This window comes from Nelumbo nucifera, chromosome 2, assembly GCF_055504915.1.
Source record: "Nelumbo nucifera cultivar China Antique chromosome 2, China Antique-T2T, whole genome shotgun sequence".
Lineage (NCBI taxonomy): Eukaryota > Viridiplantae > Streptophyta > Magnoliopsida > Proteales > Nelumbonaceae > Nelumbo > Nelumbo nucifera.
The window spans coordinates 103,775,410-103,799,132 of NC_142650.1; the positions used below are offsets into that span (position 1 = coordinate 103,775,410).

Here is a 23,723-nt window from a genome sequence, read left to right on the forward strand (position 1 = left end):
CCCTTCGTCCTAAAGGAACTGTCCAATAAGGACCTCCACTCTGCAAAATAACCACAGTGATTTCTTATTCAACTTAATATTAAGGGGATGCTTGGTTATATTTGATTTTTTTGACTAATCTTATTTAGAAATCGAAAAAGTATGAACAGCCCCAAAACAGATTTTTGATTTTTACTACAACATCAGTCTATGAATTGACATCAATTCCGATCTAGCACCCACCCCAACTGTGCTTTGGGCCTAAATATTCTAACCCTGGGCTGAACCGTCATTCTATAGCCACCATTCCTCTCTCACTATTCTACGAATTAAAACTGCAGCGGGAAACTATCATGTCCTCCCTCTCAAAAGAAAGGGGGTGTTTGACAAATCTTTCTGTGAGGTCTTTGAAACTTTTCAAAGCTTAATTAGAAGAACAAAATTTAGTCACTCTGTTTAATATGGTAATGAAAGACAAGAACCCGGAACGACCTATGCCTTAAAAACCTCATGGTAGCCCAAATTAAATAGCAAAAAAATCCCAAAACTTTAAATGAAGCTTCCTGTCTCCGTAGACCATGGTATCTACTATAATATTTATCAAATGGTCTAGATCTTTAAAGACAAAAGTCCCAAAGGCTCAATATGGCCCCATTTGGCATGTTTTTCGGCTGTTTACAAGTCGGAAAGACTGAAAATTGGTCTATTCCCGTTTGGCACATGGAAGATCTCGCCGCCAAAAAATGAGGTGCCAAAAAGATGCGGAAAGCCCATTTTGGGCTTATTTCAGGAAGCTCCAAATGAAATTTCTCGTGTCTTCCGCGTTTTATTCTTGTGCGAAAAAACCTGAAATGACACACGAAAAGAAAAGATGTGCATCTTACAAAAGTGCTTTTAACAATAAATTAAGTCAGCAAAAATGCTTATGCTTTACAAACTCACGTTTACAAAACAATCATGAAAGAAAAGTCGAAGCAAAGAAGCTCCCATTGCATTTCTTTCTTCATAGCTGTGGTGACCTCATTCCGAACAATCTTGAGCAGAGGTGGGCATGATGAGCTATAGAAATCAGGGCTTAATTGGGACTTCACTGGTATACCTGAACACAGAATCAATAATAATAATAGTGGAAGAAAAGCCCGGCCACTGCAACTGTTGCAGATCCTCATGGTTGTTGCTTGAAGAGAACAATTAACCTGCAATATTAATGGAGAATATGTAGTTATAAAAAATATTGAAGAGGTAGCCCAACCAACTGCAGCAGCAGCAGCAGATGAAAGGGCTCAAGCGAAGAAAACCTACGCCAACTTGATATGTAAGAAGGATCGGTGCTGTGAGGTACGACGGACAGCCGCTGTGGATGGTATTTTGGCTTTATTTGGAAGTACAAACTTGATTCATTAGACCACATTGAGCTGGCTAGCAATATAGCTTTAGTGCAAAGCTGAGTAATTTGGATTTTAAATATTATTATGTTTATCGAATCAACAGCAGGCTGAGAAAACATTAATTAGTGGATGATACAGAAAAGCTAAGTAGCTTTTTCTTACCACTTGGCGTGCACGCGCGCTTTGACTTCATATATTGGCTCTGTATGTTTAATTTTATATATTGATGAGATGATATATCATACGCAGTTGTTCATGGATTTCATCATCAAAATGCATGTTCAGTAATCCATCCTTGACCCGTCTGGGGTTCTTGCTTATGATAGACCAGGCTCCCAGCTGTCCCAGCTCAGGTCTAGTATAATTCACTATAAATCAATCTGGGAAGTTTTAACTTGTTAATGACCACACATCACTTCTCTTATGTGTTCTGTCTATGTCTGAACACCCAGAGAAAGAGAGAGAGGTATGAGAATATAATTCAGTCGAATCAACTTACCTTAAAAGCCTAAACTTAGAAAACCAGGCCATGAATAACAAGTTCCTGGTTGATATATATGGTGGTGCATGCGGTCTTGAATGTTCTGTGGTTAGGAATCATGCAATAATGGATCAGTACTGGTCTTAGCACTAAGATATCTATATCTATAGATAGATAGATAGATATAGATATATGTATTAGTGACTAGGAATACACTTCTTCATGGAAACTAGTTAGGTAGATGGGTGTGAATAATACTTTTATTCATCACGGAGAATTTAATTGTGCAATATATATAGATAGAAGATTTTATATGGATTAAAACAAGCACCATGAGCATATATGGTGCAATAAGATAGTAGAGTTCTTAGTTCAATGTGGATTTCAATTACAATATGGTCTACATCATTCTTGTGTTTTTTGTTTTCTTTATTTAAACTAATATATTTTTCCCTTTTAATAATTTATTACTTATTTTTAAAACTTAAAATCAGATCGGATTTCATTCAGATATCCGAGATCCTGATTGGATTCAAATTCGAATCAATATTTATGAGATCTGATTGGATCTTTGGATCGGATCGGGTTTGGATATTACCCTTATTTGAATCCGATCTCATCTGTTTGCACCCCTATGTAGATGATCTTATTATCATTGGATACGATGGAAAAGAGAATCCATGGGTAAAAGAGAACCTCTCTATATGGTTCTAGAAGAAAGAGCTTGGGGAGATCAAACATTTTCTTGGATTGGAGATTGAAAATGTAGAAGGTAGAATTTTCCTTTGTCAGAAAAATACACAAAGGACCTCCTAGAGAAGTATGGTATGGTCGACAACCTATTTCTACACTGATAGATCCTAATGCAAAGTTACACGCAGAATAAGGTGAAAATCTAGAATATCTAATGCAAAGTTCTAACCATTCCATCAAATATTTTGATTTTCATTGTCCCAACACCCATAATGTCACATGTAGATCTATCACCCAAGGAGATAATGCCCCCATTTTCCTCTCTTGGAACATATCAAATTATTCCTTCCTAGAACAACCATGCAAGAACACCTAGAATCTAAAGCTTAGACATTTGGTGAAAATTTGCACATGCCTTCGGAGATTATGAAAACTCACACATTTTCATTGTCCCCACTCTTTTTCCATGTAATAGAATATCTTTTTATGTGATCAAATGCTTTGCATCTGTAACACCAAACCTTGCTCTTTTCCCTAACCTTCAGTCTAGACCTACCACTCTAAGATCCCCTATCAGATGACCTTACTTTCCAATTCATTCCCTACAAAACCATTATAGAATTTCACCCTCTCTCATACTTAGGCTTCTTCCTAACCTCGTTGAATAGAAGAGATGCAATAACATTTTTCCAATTTCACTATGTCTTTCTTGTATAGTAACATTGTTACCAAGTTTTCATATAAATTAGGAAATGAGGTAAGAAGCAAAAGGACATTGTCTTCTTCCTCCACCTTGACAATAACTTAATTCCCTCATTAATCTAAGATATTGTTGAACATATTTAGGTGTTCTAGAAGATGCCCACCCTCTTCCATCTTTGGCCCATACAATTGCCACTTTAGGTATAGCTATATGATTATGCTTTCTCCCAAATAAAGTTTCTTTATCTTCTCCCACAATTTCAATGTAGAATCTTCCTCCATACCATTAAAAATAATGTTATTAACTTGGAGTAATCAAATTATACTAATACACCTTGACGCCATGTCCAACATCCTTCATGTCTTTTGGCTTTCCATCATTTCCCCTTCAATGCTCTAATCAAGCCTTGTTGAACTAGAATGTCCCTAACCTTTCTTTGTCATAGGGTAAGTAGGTTTTTCCATAAAATCTCTCAATTTATAATTAAAAAGTTATACCTTTCATTGTCATTATCTCTTAAACAATTTCACAAACACCTTGTAAACACCAACTTAGGAGTTCCGATATCACTTTACCGGAGTCTCACAATAACGACTCATAGGATAAAACCACAAGGTATTTGAAATGAAATAATAACAAAAAGTCCAATAGAAACAAAAATTATAAAATCAAAGCAAAGACAAATAAAACAAGTACCACTAAAAACACAAAGAACATATGTGATTTGGCCTTATCGCCTACACTCATGGAAGAGACAAAAATTGTTCTTCACTATGAAAGAAATTGAGAAATAATACAAGTACCATGTGGCTTATATCCTAAACCAACCCTTAACCCTTGTACTTGTTCTCCTTTTGCTCTCTCTATATAAAGAACAAAAACAAGAGGAAAAAAACTCAATTTTACATCAAGAGCACCCTCTTTCTCTCAACCTCTCTCTTTTTCATCTCTAACAAGAAAAAGAGCAACCTTAGTTTTTTTATCTTCTTCTAAACCCTACATACAAAATGAACCTTTATATGTAAAGCCCACCTTAACCTAAGAATGGACCGCACCAACCACACCTACCATTAGATTAAAAACTAATCCAATGGTTGAAAATAAGACACAAAGAATCATAAGCTTCCTCCTACATCACTAACATTTCTTGAGAACCAATCTCCCTACCTTCTTGACTGCCATACCTCCCCCGCCACCTATAATCTCTCTACTTCTTCTCGATAACCCATCATCAATCCTAACTATAAGTACCAGACCTTTTTTTTTTCCTTTTCTTTTTATTTTTGACCCCACTGGGCCCCACTCCGTTTCCTCTTCCCCCCTTTTCCCCTCTCCCTCTTCTTCTTTCCTTTTCTCTTCTCCTCCTCCCTCGACACTTCTCTTCACCCGTATTTCTGTCCAAATCTCCCTCCCTGATTCCGCTCCACCATCTTCTCCTCTTTCTCACCAATTTCCTTCCTTCCGTTCTAGTTTTCCCATCTCTTCCTCTCTCCTCCCATGCCCCCCCCCTCTTTCCATTTTCAGCAGGAAGCCCTAATCTCTTCCTACCAAAAAGCTTTTAAACCCCAAAAGGGAGGCGCCTTGCAAAACAGAGAATGCACCATTGTCTAAGGAACACTTTATCCTCTCAGCATCCAGTTCTGTTTAAATTGTAGCAATCATTCCCTTTCTCTTTCACTTCATTGGGGCAACCACTGTCTCAACCATCCACTCGGCTTCACAACAGGGCTGCAATCAGCCCACCATTGATTCGACATATCAGAGCATAGACGCGAATCCGACATGAATGGGCTGACGAAACACACCTCTGTTCGCTCCATTTGATCTCGGAGAGAAAAGCTTCAACCGATTGCATATTCTATCATCATCGTACTTGCAAAGGGAGAAGAAACCTAATGTTATCTAAACAGGAAAGTACTAAATTCCCTATCTATTGTGATATTTTTTTCATGATCTATTCTGTCTAGTAGAATGATTTGATTAGTTTATCCTTGAAACATCTGAGAAACACATGCCTGATTTGTTCCTTCCTTCATATTAGCAGAATCAGACCCGAATCATTAAAGTCTTTGTTGTCTGAACTAGCTATTTAACTTCATCTAATAAACTGCCATTCATTACTGATTCAATATTAGCATTTAATTTTTCCTGTACAAATCATCTCAGTCTTACCTCATTCTATCACTTCTTGATAATTGTAGCAGTCGTAACTCTCGTACTACTTGGTTAAAGTCTATCTTGTGAATTCTGTTAGACACACAATTGTTATATCTTTGTTTTATTGACTAGTTTATTTAATCTTACTTGATTTCCTCCTCAAGCACTTTAGTCATTATCATCACTGCTCATATTCTTCTTGTTGTTAGCTTGTACTGCTGAATCATTGTGTTGTTGGAGCTATTCTTTATAGCACTAAACCATTATATTTTACTGCTGAATCATTGTCTTGCTGGAAGTATTCCTTATAGCACTAAACCATTATATTTTACTCATAGCTTGTCTCTAGTTTCATTCTTGTTTGTGACATATATCTCTATTGTGTTGGTATTCTGGGTATCTTCTGTACCCCATTCCATCATTCAAGATCATTCTCTTTTGACTGAAAATGAGTTGGGGAGCTCATCAATTTAGAGAAACACTTGGAAATGGAGGTATGAGGATTACTATATTCTACATCTATCCTTAGATGTCACTCCCCTGAATATTAATTTAGGAACTTGAATATCTTTGATTGCTCTGCTCCAAATGAGAAGTCCAAGAGAATCAATATGATTGCAGATAATCTCGTTGGATCCACTACAACAAGACCTCCCAAAGCATCTCCCAACTCTTTAAAAACTGTTAGACACCAAGCAAGAAGAGGAACACCGATAATTCAAACCCACCATCTACCATGATAGCATATGTACTCATGGGCTCATGCATGGCCCATGCACGAGTTCTGCTTGAATGGACTCTAGGCCAACTCCTCTCAAGAGACCAAATCGTATGGACTCTTGTAGATAACCTTTTTATCTAGGATAACCCTTCTTCACATCTAGGATAACTCTCTCCTAGTTTCTATCCTAGATAACTCTCATCTAACCTAGATAATGTAAAACTCTTACTAATCTTATCTCTTGTAAACCTAGTGTAATGGATTCTTTCTCTATAAATAGAATGGCAATTGGCTCTACCTAGGTAAGGTCAGCCAAATTATTTTTTATCAGTCTCATTTATTATTCTTTCTCAGTTATTATTTGTCGTTCTTTTTATTGTTAGTATCTTTTATTTCTTGCTGTTCTAACTTGGTATCAGAGCTATGTCAACCAAAACCGGAACACACGGCAGCAGTCCAACTCCCTCCAACAATGGTCATTTGTCAACGACTAGTTCGCTCCCTTCAATCCAAAACGTGACTCACTATTTACCTGTCAAACTGGGCAACAACAACTACCTATTATGGAATGCCCAATTCCTTCTTATTCCGTGGCATCATAATCTCATGGATTTTGTTGAAGGGAAGAAGAAGCCCTGCCTGAAGTTATTCCAAATCTAGACGGAGTAATGGCTCAAGTGGTAGGTTTGGCAACAACAGCCGAGGTATGGACTTCTCTCATTTGTAGTTATTCTACTAATTCTCGTTCCAAAATTCTGCAGTTGCAACGACAACTGCAAAGTTTCAGAAAGGTAGAATAACTACAATTGCAATGACAATTGCAACGACACACGGAAAGATGCGCATCTTACAAAAGTGCTTTTAGCAAGAAATTAAGTCAGCAAAAGTGCTAATGCTTTGCAAACTCACGTTTACAAAGCAATCATGGAAGAGAAGTCGAAGCAAAGAAGCTCCCATTCACATTTCTTTCTTCATAGTTGTGGTGACCTCATTCCGAACAATCTTGAGCAGAGGTGGGCATTTTCTTCATAGCTGTGGTGACCTCTATCTACAATTGATGAACCTGTTCTCAAATCAGAATTAGTCATCCACATTCTTCCTGGGCTAGGGAGTGAGTATGAATCTGTAGTTACTCACCAGCCGACATGACACAGCTGATCTTGGCATTGCGGATATTCCTTAATCAAGAGAGTTGGCTTGAAGAACAGTCCCACGTCTCTGATCCTTAGAATGCCAACCTTGCCGGTATTACTTCCAAATATAAAGGTAACTTTCAAAAATCTCCACAACAATTTTCTCCGACATCCAATAATAATAGAGGTAGGAAGGCTAAGACAATTTTTTATATTGAATTTTCTCTTAATTATTCAGTAAAGAATTATTCTTCCTAGTAGTTCGATTTCTGTTCTTTTCTTTGAAGCTTTTCTCAACGTGTTTCGTTTTCGTACTACGCCAGAAGAGGATTAGGGGGTGGGCAAGCTAGGGTGCATGTGAGGTCCACTAAACTTACCATGCATAAAGGGACTATAATTACATGGATTTGATCCAATGCCTCCATAGTTAGTGGAATGCCTAGCGGCCATCTTAGCTATCAATTTGGATCTCCTACCTGCAAGAACCTTACCCACACCTACCCACAGGACACTACAGTCACACATTGAGAATATCTCTCATATTTACATGTTACTATTCATGGGAAGATATTCCCAATGTACAGCTCTAGTGTCTTGTGGGTAGGATTCCTGTGCATAAGAGATCTGAATTGCTTAGTTATTTGGTCATTGGCATATGACTTTGCATTTTTGCTAATAGAGTAATTGTTATTGTTTTTAAAAAACAAAACCATACATATTGCTGAAAACCTCTTTAAAAGTTGGTCATTTCAAAACCTAGTTCTGGAATTGGGTTGCAAATTTTCCTATCCGGTAGGGCTGCAAATTGTACCCATATGTCCATATTCAAATAAGATCCGATTATTTGACCCATTGAATTGAGTATGGATCCACTCCATCCGATATCAAAGAAGTCATTTTTAAGTCATTTTGTTCATACTAAAATATTAAAATCATTTGATAATATACAATGTGATGATCATAAGAGTCCATATGAATCTAATGGACATGATTTTGTTCAAACACAAATACTAATGGATACTAGCACAAGGGCATGTGCTATGCATATGTATAAAGGGTAAAGATATAAGTTGATTATATAATCAAATTTAACTTTTATGACTTGCATCAAAACCAAGACAATTATCTATTTTATAATAGTATAAATTAAATGGATCAGATTTGCATATGGGTATATCCAATTTGTTTACAACCCTATAGTATGAATGAGCACACTCGAGTGGATAATGGGGATTTGGGTTCAGTAAAGGTCATATTACATTGCTTGCCTAACATCAAGCTGTATCCACTTAACCATCATGCTTCTTCAGTTGTATAATTGTGTGCATCTATACTGAATACCCTTCATCACCGGGGAGGTAGGGATGAGAAGAAAGATGTGTTTTTTATGGTGAAAATAGAACGGATACAAGTCTCTAGGCTTGAGTGCTGTGAATGGATCAGTTGAATTTAAGGCTCAGTTTAGAACGAGTATAAATACAAATATATACAATACAAATACATAAAAAATAATATAAAATATAAGGTTTTGCGTTCTACATATTTGTATTCGTACTCCTTCCAAATGGACCCTAAGTAGAAGTTTAACCCTTGGACCAAAAGATTTGGTTATGTTTGGTATTAGTGAGATAGGCCCAACCCATTTGACAAAACACAATGAGAAAGGCCAAATGAATATGGAGTTTCTCCTAGTTGCATGTATGATTGGTTTTTTATAAGATGACCCGATCGATCGATCTGTTACCCACAAGAAGTATTTCCAATCGGTCATTGATTTGAATGGTTGAACTGTTTAAACCCTCACGCAGTCTTGATTTCGGCACTGGTTTTCTTTAAATCCAACTTTCAACTAAGTTCTGACCTAGGTGATTGAATCATTGACCCATTTGACCTAGTCACTAGATTGCAAGTTACAAACTACAACTTCCATAGGTCATAAACTTGTGCTCATATTGTCTGATTGGGATAATCCTGATATTGATTTGGGCTGCGTAACTTTCCAATATCTATGCGTCCCAAGAACCGCAATATATACATATCTATTCAAGGTATGTTTAAGTCAATTACCGAAAACTCAAAGTATTGTTGGATTTTAATCTCATAAGAGATTAAATCCAATGGGTTTGATTGGTCGATTACATGTGAAATTGCACTTGCATATTTGTTTGAAAAATTAACTTTTTTTCTTACAAAACCTAGTTTTGAAATTGTCCCACATTGGAAAATTATAAGCTTTGTTTTCAGTATTTTAATAATAGTTGATTTACACTCCTTAGAAATAATAGAGGAGAGTATGGAGGTTTGATATAGTGTAATGCGCGTGTGTGCAGCAATGAGGCGCTTTAGAGGCGCACTTCGCGGTGACTTTGGTTTTGGTGCGATGCTGACCATTGATCATCGTTGATGAGATCAACGGTCACGATTTGATCGGGTGTGATCAAGAGGTACAATTCAAAGTTAACAGTCATTAACTATTAACTACTTTTTAAACAGTCACAATGTTTGAAATTGTGACTGTTCAAGGTGTCTTCTCTAAACCAACACTTACCTTTTCTTCATATCTCTTCATAAACTATTTAAGGAGCATGAATCAGACTTCAAAAACATACGTTTTTCGAAATCTACTTTCTCTCTCTCTCTCTCTCTCAGTCCAGTCTGCTACAGTCTCACATAAGGTTTTTTCGGAGATTCTTCAACTTTGTTGGTTGTAGATTTTCGTCCAAGGCTCTGTTGTATCATGGGAATGGATTTTGCCTATAACCCAACAGCAAATTCAGTGAAATTGAGTGGGGGCAAATAACGTTTTAAAGACGGTATCTTCAGACGTGTCTTAGAGATTCTCCTCCAAAGTTATAGTGACCCCATTTCTCAGCAGGTATGTTTAAGTCTATTTTACCCTATAATTTATATAGAAAATTATATATAAATTTCAGATATAAGAACTACAATTTATACATATACATAAGCATAACAATATATATGTAAAGATTTAGCTTGTTCATACGTAAGAACATTTATGAAATGGGAAATACACTGACTTCATTACATTTGAAAACACATAATTACTTGAGCTTGATTCAGACATAACTTAATTCTACAAGAAATGCAATACCAAAGCATTCAAAGAGAGAAGACTTCAAGGGCTCTGATGGGTGTGGCATTTAGTTAACTACACTGCAGTTATTACGTATTTGTCCATTTGTCCCAGTTAGAGGACTTATGTTCCCCATTTTGATCATTGAATTGACAAAATCCTGGAAGAAGAGCTTAGAACTGTTGCTGTAGCTCTCAACAAGTGCTTTGGTTGTGCTTCCGGCCTGAGAACTAGTATTAGAGAAAAGATTTTGGTCTGAAAAGAGAAGACCCTTTGCATTGAGCAAGTTCTTGAAGTAATGGTTGTCAAATAAATCAGTTGAATTGCGATCAAGAGCGGTGGTTTTGTTGCCATCACCACTCTGTGGGCAGAGGTTTTGCAGATCAGTCACCATATCTGTGTTCATTGTGGTGTCTGGAGCACCTGTTCCAGAGAAGTTGAACAATCTCGTACTGAAGGTAGCACACCTTGCTAAGCCGATTGTGTGACCACCTACAAATTGAACAAAGTAAGCCACACTTAATTATCAATTACATATCTCTTTAATCAATTATATTTCTAAGTTAAACTTAAATATATTCTAAACATAAAATTAATGAGGCTAACCATCCACTGTGTCATGATCATCCTTAATCTATGAACCATGCAAGGGAATTTTATTGGACTGGATCATTCATATAATTTGGATGACTTAGATGATGATGATTAGGGGTGAATTCGATTCAAGTCGAGTCGAATATTTAGTTATTCGAGCTCAGCTTGTAGAAATAGTGTTAGGTTCGAGCTTGATTCGAGTTAGAGACTTGAGCTCAAACTTGATTCGAGCTAGAGACTTGAGCTCAAGCTTGGCTAGGTTCAATAGTTCGCGAGTTCGAACTTGACTCAACTGCAAGATAAGCTTTTTCTAAAAAATAAAAATTATACATATAAAAATAATTTATTATTATACATACAAAAAACAAGAATTGTAAATATTATTTACTATTATACATAAAAAATAATATATATAATAAAATTATTTATTATATGTATATATAAAACAAAAATTATTTATTTATTATACTAGGCTTGATTAGGCTCGCGAGCCTCATGAGTCGAGCTTCATTGGGCTCAAGCTCGGCTTAATTAGAAAATGAGCCTATATATTAGGCTCAAGCTCATGAGAAGCTCGGATCGTGCCCACCCCTAATGTTGATGATGAAATTATTTCCTATTTCTTAAAATTTTCCTTAAATTTTTAATTGAACAAATTAGATAATTGAACCAGACGATTGGACTGGTTGACCCTTGACCCAGTGATAATTAAAAAATGATGAACATACTAAGTGTTTGTTTGGTTCGTAATCAGAATCGGAATCGAAATTGGAATGGTCCATTCCCATAATCTGTTTAGTTTAGATAGGAATGAGAATGGGAATTAAGGGAGGGGCATGGAATGGCCATTCCCTCAAATGGAGGAATGCCATTCCAGCAAGAATGGGAATGAGATTCTGATTCCACCCAACCAAACAATTGAAATCAGAATAGCCCATTCCAATTTTGATTTCAGACCCCTATTCCCACGAACCAAACAGGGCCTAAGATCCATATATAATATAACGGTTTGATTGGTTTACAATCGACATTAAAATTGGTCAGAACCAGAATCAGAATCGGAATGGTCTATTCCCATAGTCAATTTGGTTTCAGACAAGAATGGGAATATAATGGGAATTAGAAGCAGCTAGAATGAGATTTCATTCCTTAAGGGAGGAGGAGGGAATGGTCATTCCCTCAAATGAGAGAATACCATTCCACTAGGAATGGGAATGGAATTCTATTCCACCTAATCAAACTGTTGGAATCAAAATAATCCATTTTCAGATCCCTATTCTCGCTAAACCAAACAGGCCCTGAGATATTGATTGACAGTCTGGATTACAAAAACGGATGAACACCTTATAATCCGATCTTTAAATATGAGATGGATATTGCAGTGAATGAATTTGGGAAAATCAAAAGGAAAAAAGAAAAAGAAAACTCGTTGTACGCTGTTAAACAAAAACATATATAGGCCGGATAGTACCTGATAAGGACACAACGTCTGTGAGGTTGAGGCCTACAGCAGCAAACTTTGCAGCGATTTCATCAACCGATTCAAATGGAGAAGGAAGACCATTATTGGCCCCTGTCTGGTTTGCTACCAAGCCATCCCTTCGCCCTAGAAGAACTTTCCATGAAGGTCCTCCACTCTGCAAATTAATCAGAGTTCACAGATCTGCTGTAATTCACTCTTAACTCTTGCTTATATAGTGATATCTTCTTCAATCTGTAATTCTCTCTCTCTCTCTAGTTATATATATCTTACTATCATAGCTAGTCTCAAAGAACCATTCAACCTAAAAGCTTAAGCTGTTAGGTGAGTCCTTTGATAAATTTATATTTTCTAACACGCCCCTTCACATGAAACTATGAAAGCCCATTGGGCTTTGAAATGTGAACAAGTACAGGCCCGCCCATACCTTGTGCTGAAACCTAATTAATTATAATAGAAGTAATGAGGATCGAACACTAGAACACTTGGTCAAAGTGACTCTGATACCATCTCAAATTAAAGGATGTAATATGATGATAATATGCAACTAGATATAAAGAAAAAAGACATGAAATATATATATATATATATATATATATATATATATGAACATGTAAAAAAAAATGTAGATATACTTACTAAGAGAACGGAATCTCTTGCGGCTATAGCTAGTATATCAGCACATGATACCACTCCAGGGCATTCACTCTCTACGGCACTCTTAATTGTATCAATAACATCAAATCCTCTCGCTGAGTTTAAGTTGGGAACTGCTAATTTCTCACTATCACTTCCATCCAAGAGAACAGATGCATCGCATCCCTGTAAGTATATATACGAGTATGAATATAAGAAGAAGAAGAAGAAGAAGAAGTTGATAGGCGATACAATATTGAAGCAAATGATGGTGGCCATGACCATGACCATGAGTAGAGGAACCAAAGTACTTTTTAGCAAAGAAAACATGAAAAACAAATAAAGTCAAATTATCTACTAAAGAAGACACACTCAAAAGAATGTGTCCCTTTTAACTTTTAGACACAACCAGGGAAACCTTAGAGTTTACATGGTGTGTGACTTTGTGCAACCTTTGCAAAACCTTAAATAGCTAGTTAGCTTTCTTTCAAGGAAAAAAAAAGTGCTTTTCTTAATTAGCCTTAAAATGAAAAAGCTCTTTAATTAATTAATTAATTGAATCTCTTGTTGTAGATGAAATAATTTGGTCACATGCATAGAAGATCATTTAGCTAGGGCAGAACCCGTTAAAAAAAGTGACCTGTTACAAGTTGATGAAACCATAAGAACTAAGGATAGACGAAAAAGACTGACTTGGGTGAAAGTAATAAGATATGATTTAAGTACTCATAATTTCAACAAAAAGAATAAGTGTTAAATATGGCACTCAACAGGATTCATGTAACTGACTCCATATAGATAGAACAAGGCTTAGATGATGATAATGATGAATGTATATGCATAAATGCCTCATGCATGGGAAGAATATTGTCATATATGTATGCCCATTTTAAGTTACAAACTCACATTTACAAAGCAATCATGGAAGTGAAGTCGAAGCAAAGAAGCTGCCATTCGGATTTCATTCATGATAGCTGTATTGACCTGTTTCCGAACAATCTTAAGCAGATTTGGGCATGTTGAGTTATAGAAATCAGAGCTTAATTGGGACTTCACCGCCACACCTAAATGCATAAGCAGTACTACTACTACAAGCAAACCTCGGCCACTGATGGAACTGTTCCAACTCCTCATGCTCGTTCGTTGCTTATGGACTTTCCAACAAAGAGAGAACAAAATGGAGAGATGTAATTAAAAGCTGAAACGAAGAGACGACCCAAGTCAATAATATCGATGTGTTGCGATCAACATCCTTCGACGAGGATGTATTTATAACCAAAACTGTACTACTTGATGGAATTAATACTTTATTAAATTAATGTTATATTAAGCCGTCCCACTTCTGAGAAGATCAGTGCTGTGAGGTATGGTGGCCGCTGTGGATGGATATATGGTATTTCACTATTTTGGCTTTATTTGAAGCACAAACTTCACTAAACCACGTAGCTTTAGCGGAAAGCTAAGTGATTCGACACCCAGGATAATTGAGAGAGATTGGTGACGATATAATCGTTATCAGATCGATCTTGATAATAGCATCACCCATGCAAATTCTCAAGTGCATGAACCACACAGCACACTGAGAATGAGAAGGGCATCAGGGATCACTACTAGTGCTTACAGCTTACAGGATGGAAAAGCTAAGGTACGTAGCTTTTTCTTACCACCTTGCGTGCACGCTTTTGACATCATTGGCTTTGTGTGTTTTATTAATTAATGTGATGTATTGTTCTTGATTATTAAACCTGATTGTTAAGTAATGGACTTCGCCAAAATGTCCAACAACTCTTGACCCGTCTGTGGGAGTTTTGTGAATGAACACATGAGAGAGAGAGAGAGAATTCAGTGGATAAAACTTATCAGAAGTTAATCACCTATCTTCTATAAATAAGCCTACTGTAGTGTCAATGGATTTGAGTTGAACAGATAAGTGCTTAGCCTAGTTCAACTTTGGTTTGGGTAGAAGAAAAGCGTTTAGATCTAAGCCCTAGCCTGGCTCAAAATAGTTGGCTTGCTGGGGTTGGCCAACCCTAATGGCCTAGTCAAAATCAGGTCATGTTGCAAGTTCTTGGTTAGTTTAAATCATGTATGGTTTTAAAAATCGACCTGGAAATGAAACCACTTTGACCACCAATTCCTGGGTCAAATGGCCTGATCATCGTCGAACAGTTCTTGGGTCTAAAATTGGACTCCAGAGTCATGACCAACTCCCAAGTAATGGCCCAACCGTCTGGTCTAGTCTTATTTTCAAAAACATGGTTTGAACTTTAAATTGAGAACAAGATCATATTGATCCGGTTCGATCTTAAGAAGTGCCCAATCATGAACCCCCTCAAATAAGGGTGTCAATGGACCGGTTTTGGATTGGACCCCGTTCAGTACTCCAAAATCAATTTGTATGGATTGCACGAACCAACGAGATATATTGGATTAGACCAATCTGGTCCAAAATATTTATTAGATTGGATTGGACCTAGTCTGCCCATAACAAATTTATATTGGATTGGGTTAGATTAAGCCAATATTTGATCTATTGATATAAGATAAGAATATATGTATTAATGGACCGGGTTTAGATTGAAACCAATCTAGATCAAAATGAATTTGAACAGATTGGATGGTCTAGACATTAAATTGGATCAATCCAAATTGATCCAAAACATTCATTGGATTGAATTAGACCTGATCCATTTATAATAGACTCACATTGGACTGAAGCAGATTGAACCAAATCCAGTCTAATTGACACCCTTACCCTCAAAGTTGGAATAGTGGTCCACCAAACAATTCCAATGAAGGAAAACCAGGTGGCTTAGAGTGGATTGGCCGGTTGGAAATTGCAGTATGGACCACTTTATACAATAAATCTGACCAGTCTCACCACTAAGATATTTATGAGGAGTGAGTAGGAATGCACTTCTTCCCGTCGTTTAGTATAGCTTTTTCTTCCACCGCCTAGTTTAATTCTAGCACAAATAGTTCAGGGCTGTTATAGATATCCTCTCTTTGGGTTTTTATTTATTTATTTTGTTAGAATTGCTGGTAGCTTTTTGTTCTTGTTTTTTTTTTCCCTAGCCCTTTATCCTCGTGCGTTTATTCTTTGTTTTTTCTTTAATTAATAAATTTTTATTTTATTACAGAAAGAATGGATATCTTCCTAGGGTTTCTCACAATTTAGTGGCTCCATTGTATATAGATGACAACATAAGTGACCGTAGGCATTGAACATGTGTTTAATTATATTCAACACGACACCACCCTTTATACTGATCCTTCATCTAATGGTCATACTTAAAAATAAATGATTCTTTATAATTGGCTTATTTAGATCCAAATCTAATGGATCTAAAAGTATAGTCACAAAAAAAAATGTTTTGGGGGAAGGGTAGTAGGGGTGGATTCGAGTTGAGCCGAGCCGAATATATGGCTATTCAAGCTCAGTTCACAGGAATAGTATCAGTCTCGAGTTTAAGCTCGATTTCAATTTGAGCTTGAGACTTGAATTCAATCTCAGCTCGGTTCATAGCTTACAAGTATAAGCTTGACTATAAGTCAAGTTTTTTTTTAAAATAAAAATTATATGTATAAAATTATTATTTTTTATTTTTTAGACAAAAAATTAAGAATTATAAAAATTATTTACTATTATACATAAAAAATAAAAATACTATATTAATAAAAATATTATTATATATTATAAAATTATTTATTATATATATGTATGTATATAGCAAAAATTATTTATTTAATACTAGGCTCACGAGCCTCACAAGCTGAGCTTCACTAGGCTCAAGCTCAGCTTGATTAGAAAATATGCCTATATATTGGGCTCAAATTCAATTCGAAGCTTGGTTTAAGCCGAACCGAGCCGAGATCGAATAGCTCGTGAAAGGCTCAGCTCGTGGCCACCCCTATTTGCTAGTATGCATGTGATGCATCAAATCTTTATGCTTCCATGTAAGATGCCACCAACTAAGAAGACTAGTCATAGATTGTTTCTTATGGACCCATCACCAATGGACTTCTAACACTCATTGGTTTATATTTGTAGAAGAAACATTTTGACAGTTTCAATTGAAAAGAAAAGTCACATTTAAACTCAAAACATAGGTGACACTAATGTAGCAACATTTCAAGTAGAAACAGACACAATACCAAACAATACCATTATCATTAATCTAGAAATAAAAGTTTAGAATCATCACAAAGGTGCTAATTTTAGAGTGATCCTTGTGTATGACCTAACATTCACCTAATAAAGGGAAAAAATGGTCGGGAAACGAAGAACAAGTTAATTGCTTAAACATACCCACTTCATGCATTCAATCCTTTGATTCTTCTAAGTAGTAGGAAATTAAGGCTGGTATATTTTTTTATGTTAATGCATTGATTATGACAGATTTGAGGAGGAAGAGTGTCAGTACCCAATTTTTGCTCAGTCCGTTGCCTAAACCTCCAAATTACCCTTAATGCCTGATCAAACCTTCCATATCTCTCTAAAACACCCAAAAATCCCAACTTTTAGCCCCAAAGCCCCTAAATTCACCATTAAACCCATCCAATAACAATCCAATGGCCTCGATAGACCCTCATGTACACCTCAATCCTCAAATCAGACACCACCATTAAACTTAAGACCTCCCAAAATACCTACCCAACAAATTTCAGCTCAAAATTCATTCATTTACCCTCTCATCAAACGAAGATTCCATTTTGACCCCTCTCATTAGCCTGAAACAACTACAACCTAGATCCCCTTGATCTTAATACATCCAAACCAATCAAACCACATCATTAAAATCGAGATACATCAATACACCTGTCCATAAAGTTTTAACCCAAGATTCTCATGTTTGTCCTTTTATCCAACCAAGATTATATTTCAAAACAACCTATTGACCCAAATTCCTATTGACCCAAATTCCTACGATCTTGACCCTCCAAGACTAATTAGACATCACCATCAGATCCTGGACACCTCCAAATACCTACCTGTAAAATTTCAGCCCAAAATACCTTTGTTTACCCCTACATCGCACCTCAATTCTGTTTTGAGACTCCTGATTGACCGGATTTCAACTCCTTCCAATCTGGGCCCAGATGGCCCAATCTGATCTACCAATCAAATCAGCACATCCAAAAACCTCATCCTGCTAATCAACTTGGTACATCTAGAAACCCCATCCTACCAAATTTCAGTAAAAAATATCCATATTTACCCATTCATCAAAACAGATTCATTTTTGCCCAATCTTATTAACCCATACATTAAATCCCCTCTTTGTACCCAGACCTATCTTAACCCTTCAAATTTTGACCCAAAATCCTAGCTATCCATCCAGGAACCCCCAGTCTGATCCCCTTAGACCCGGTTCAACCAAAAATACCCTGGTTTTTGAAATTATAAAAAACCCACCAAAACCATAAATTACCAAAATTCCCCTTCCCATTATAAAATCTAATCTATAATTCTTATTTAGCCTAATTCAAAAGAAAGCACTATTCATCTTCTTCTTCGAACTAAAAAGAGGCGACGACAGTGGTGAAGAATCTGAGCTCCTTTCTTATTTTCTCTTTCTCACTATCTCTCCTCTCTTTTTTTCTCTTCCCTTTCTCTTTCTTTCTTCCTTTTCTTCCCCTTCTTCCTCCTCCCCCTTTACCTTGTTCTTGGTTGATTGAGATCACGGTCACTACTACGGCTTCCAATAATGATGGCAGATCTCCTCTCTTCTTCTTCTTCTTTTTCTTCTTCTTCTTCTTTCACCATTGGATCTACCAAAATCCTAAAGAGACATTGTTCGTCTTCTTCCTCCTAACAAGCACAACAGCAGGAGAATGATTGATTCAACACTTGGGCTTCCCTAACCCATCGTTAAGCCATTGTTTTGTTCATCGGCTAAGTAGTTGGAATGTGTACCACTCCTCCCCCACCCCCCGGGTTGGGCCTTGTCTTCAAGGTGATGTCCAGCAAACTAATTCTAGATGTTTTCCCAAATCTTCCAAGTTGCACTTGCCTCTGATGTCCCCTCCTGCTGAATAGCTTTTTTGCCTCTCTTAATCATACATCTATTTAGAAGGGCAAAGGGATGGGTTTAAGTACTCCTGTCTTTGAGAGGGGAGGTAGAGTGTGGCTGGAAATATGTTGGGGTCCCAATTTCTTCTTCAGCCAACTGACATGAAACACTAGGTGAAGCCTACATCCTTCTGGTAGATGTAGTTTGTAGGCTACTATGTCGATCCTATAAAGCACCTTAAAGGGCCCATAGTATCGAGCTGAAAACTTCTGTGATTTGTGGGCTGCAATGGTGGACTGTCTGTATGGTTGTAGTCGAAGAAATACCCAGTCACCTTCTTCAAAATTTCTTTCAGTGTGATGTTTATCAACCAGTTTCTTCATCCTATACTGGGAAATTTGGAGGTGATATTTTAAACCCACTAGGATATTTTTCTCTCTGGGTTCCATATCTATTGCCTGAACTCTAGTTGTTCCCAAGACATAGTATAAGAGGGTGGGAGGGGTGTACCATATACTAACTAATATGGCGTGCTCTTAGCTGCAGTATGGAAGGTGGTATTGTACCATCATTCTGTGAGTGAGAGCAATTTCACCCATTGATGTGGCTGACTACTAGTAAAACAGTGCAAATAGGTCTCAAGTGTGCAGTTAAGAACCTCCCTCCGTCCATCCATTTGAGGGTGGTAGGTTGTACTCATCTTGAGCTAGGTTCCCTATAGCCTAAAATGCTCCTTCTAGAAATTGCTAGTGAAAACTAGGTCTCGATCACTCACAATCAAGAGGGGCATGCCATGTAATTTAAAGATCCCGTCAAGGGAATACTTGAGCTACCTCCTAGGCTGAATATGGGTGGGCTAACGCAAAAAAAAAAAAAAGTCCATATTTGGTTAGTCGATCCACTAGTACGAAGATGACAAATTTTTTGTTTGAGAGGAGAAAGCCTTCAATGAAATCCATGGATATCTCACTCCATACTTTGTCCGGAATTAGCAAGGGTTGCAATAGTTTAGGTGTGGGGAGGTTCTCTATTTTGTTCCTCTGACACATGTCACATTCACAGATCCACTACTTCACCTCTTTCTTGTATCCCTTCCAATAGCAAATTCCCTTTAGCCATTACATAGTGTTGTAATACCCTATGTGTGCCCCCCATAGGGGAGGCATGAGCTTCCTCAAAAATTGTGTACTTGTACTGTGAGTCAAGGCTCAACACTACACATCCCTTCTATCAAATCATGCCCTGCTTAAACTCGTACTTGGGCCCTAGCCTCTTTCCTGCAACAATGGTCTCTTGGAGTTTTTTTTTTTTTTTAGTTTTGGATTAAGTGTGGTCTCCCATTTCAGGCCTCAATCCAGCTAGGAATGGGCTTAGAGATGGCTCGTAGCTCTTCTTCACCCTTCCACGATAGAGCATCTGCTAGTGCATTTTCTTTTCCTTTCCTGTACCAAATTTCAAATTCATATCCCAGGAGTTTACTAATTAGTCTTTGTTGGAAAGGGGTGTGAAGTTTTTGCTTTGTCAAAAATCTCAAACTTTGATGATCAGTTGGTACAAAGAACTTATTCCCCAAAATATAAGGCCTCCACTTTTGAATTGCTAGCACCATGGCTAGTAATTCATTGTCATAGGTAGAAAGATGCAAATTCCGGCCTTGTAGTCCCTTGTTGTAATAGGCAATAGGTCGTTCATTCTGGGTTAACACAGCCCCCACACCACACCTATTGGCATCTCACTCAATAGTAAATGGGCTATTAAAATTGGGTAAGCCCAACATCAGAGTGGTGGCCATAGCTTGGTTAAGAGTTTGAAAGGCTTGTTTTGCCTAATCGCTCCAACCCTAATCATCATTCTTCAAAAATTGTGTAAATGGTTGGGCTTTCAGCCCGTACCCTTCTATGAACTTTTGATAGCAACTGATTAGTTCCAAAATTCCCCTCAGTTCTTGAGTTTTGGGTGTAGGCCATAGTTGCATACTCTAAATCTTCTCTAAGTCCACACTAACTCCTTCCTTGGAGATGACATGACTAAGGTAGTCAATGCTCTGTATTGCAAACTTCACTTAATTTTCTTGGCAAACAACTAGTGTTAGCGTAATAATTGTAATACCACTCGTAAATGCTCCAAGTGATCTTCTATTGACTTACTGTAGATTAAAATATTGTAAAAAAAAAAAAAAACTAAGATATGAACTTTCTCAAGTGGTCCCAAAAAATGTCATTCATGAGTGCCTGGAATGAGGAGGGTGCATTGCTTAATCCGAAGGGCATCACAGGATACTCGTAATGTCCTTCATTAGTGTGAAAAGACAGTTTTGTATTCATCTCCTTCCCGAATTCGGATCTGATGATACCCAAATCTGAGGTCTATTTTGGAGAAGATAATTGCACCATAGAACTCATCTAGCAACTCATCCACCATGGGAATAGGGAACCTATCCTTGATCACTACTTTGTTCAGGGCTCGATAGTCTACACAAAGTCTCCATCCACCATCTTTTTTTTACTAGGAGAACGAGGGCCGAAAATGGGTTATTGTTGGGCCTTATTACCCCTTCCTATAGCATTCCCCTAATGATCTTTTCGACCTCTCCCTTTTGGTATTGGGAATATCTGTAAGGTTGTACATTAATGGGGTTGTTTCCTTCTATAAGGGTAATGGCATAGTCGCAATTTCTTTTTGGAGGTACCTTTGGGCTCAAACACCCAATTAACACTACTTGAAAGTACTTTTATGAAAGCACTTTTGCGAAAGTATTTTTACGAAAGCACTTTTATAAAAGTACTTTTATGGAAGCACTTTTACAAAGTATTTTTATGAAAACACTTTTAAGAAAGTATTTTTATAAAAGTGTTTTTATAAAAATGCTTTCATAAAAGTGCTTTTATAAAATGTTTTCATAAAAGTACTTTCTTAAAAGTGCTTTCAATGGGTATATTTTGAAAATTTGAAAGAAAATGAAGAACAAAATTGTCACAAATGCTTATTTAAGTGCTTATTAGAGAAAAATACTACCAAACATCCAATACAAAATAAGTGTTTATTTAAAAAAAAAAAAAGCACTTGAAAAAGTTGAACGCCAAATACAAATAAGTATTTATTTGAATTTAACTTAAACACTCCCAAACATGGCCTAAGTACACATATTAGGACAGTGTTTTTCAGTATTCTTAAATAAAGAGAGAGGTGAGAGGGAGAGAGCATTGGCTTCAACAAGTGGATTGATAAGTTGTTTACCCATCCTGAATGATATGAATACACTCTATACAGGGACAATTCAATGTAGGCATTGCAATCAATTTACTGGTTGACCGACTTACCCGCACTAAATACCAGCAAATGAACAGCGCCTACAAGGTAAATAAGGTCATTCTTTGGAATAGCCATGAGATAAGAGGTATTCATGTAGATTCCTTTTTCTTTTTTGAGGGAATCAATGCACCCTAGCTGCTAAAGTTTCAAACTACTCTTTTGGGCTTAATTGGGCCCGTTTCCTACTTTGGTTGGGCGTGGGCTTGATTAGCCCAATACATTAACTCCTGCCTAAAGAAGAAACCGGATTCAGTCAGTGGAAGGTCCACTCCAACAATCTTTATAGCTTTGTATTGGAAATATCTCCTCATGAAATAAAATACAGAAGATTCCCAATGCAAGGCTGTAAAAGATGTTAGAACGGTATTTGAACGGGTGTTGCACTGACTGAAGCCGATCTCCCAAAAGAAACAGAAAGAGATCTAGAGAGAGGTCTGGATATGCTACCAATATTGCTTCCAACATGATTTGTATTCACACATCTCAACACCAATGTAAGTATCACTCCATCAATGTCAACATACAAATACAAAACATGTTTGAGATGTGCATTGCCTTAGATCACATTGGAAGCTGTGTTGGTAGTGTCTTGTTGGTAATGGACATGGGCTGGAGTGAGAGAGCAGCATATAATCGGGTCTTATTGGGTTAGATACAATAGTTCTGATTATTGGCCCCATGGGTGTCTAGTTTGGAACTGGTTCTACACAATAACAAGGGGTTACACAACGGGAGTAGCCCATAAACACTCCCAATTCAGATGCAGACGGGATTCGATTCCAAGTCTCCACTATAATCAACAGAAGACCTTACCAACCAGCCAGTTGACACTTTACATCCTATGAAGTGCTGTCATGCAAGATCCAAATTCTTATCTTCTGAAACTCTCCAAACTAGTCATGTTTACAGTTTCCTTATCCATAACAGCTCCGTATATCATCATGCATTCTCTCAAGCTAATGCCTCTTGAATATTACTAAATCAAGCACAAATTCTTCCATTAGGCTTTGTTTGTTTGCAGTGCAAATCTAAACCAAATGCAAATTTTGCATTTATTTCTTTATAATTATAATTTGCACTCCTATCTGATCTAAAATTTGTACTATGTCTCATTTGCACTCATTGGCAGTGCAGTTGTGCACCTTCCTCAGTGGAGAATGCATCATATTGGTTTTTACCTCACTCTGAAACACATAACCCTCCTCTTACCTCCCTTCTCTGAAACACATAAATTTACTTCTCACGAATAAACAGGATAAAGTAAGGGCAAAATATAATGCAACTACTGCACCATGCAGCGAAAGACGTGAACCAATATAAAAGGATACATCACACCTA

The 23,723-nt window shown here is 37.0% G+C and overlaps 1 protein-coding gene and 1 long non-coding RNA gene across 2 annotated transcripts; one reads left to right on the forward strand and one right to left on the reverse strand.

The window, feature by feature from the left end:
* Positions 1-3,810: 3,810 nt before the first annotated feature.
* On the forward strand, positions 3,811-7,515 carry LOC104603564 (uncharacterized). Its single transcript, XR_736243.3, has 2 exons — positions 3,811-6,802; positions 6,884-7,515. It is a non-coding gene; the product is annotated as an uncharacterized LOC104603564 (long non-coding RNA).
* A 2,737-nt stretch (positions 7,516-10,252) lies between these two features.
* LOC104603563 (peroxidase N) lies at positions 10,253-14,382 on the reverse strand. The gene is made up of 4 exons (XM_010267634.3): positions 13,966-14,382; positions 13,063-13,245; positions 12,415-12,580; positions 10,253-10,841 (listed from the first exon to the last, which is right to left on the reverse strand). Exons 1-4 carry the CDS (start codon positions 14,191-14,193, stop codon positions 10,417-10,419), a joined length of 1,002 nt encoding a protein of 333 aa, XP_010265936.1. The 5' UTR covers positions 14,194-14,382; the 3' UTR covers positions 10,253-10,416.
* Positions 14,383-23,723: the final 9,341 nt, after the last annotated feature.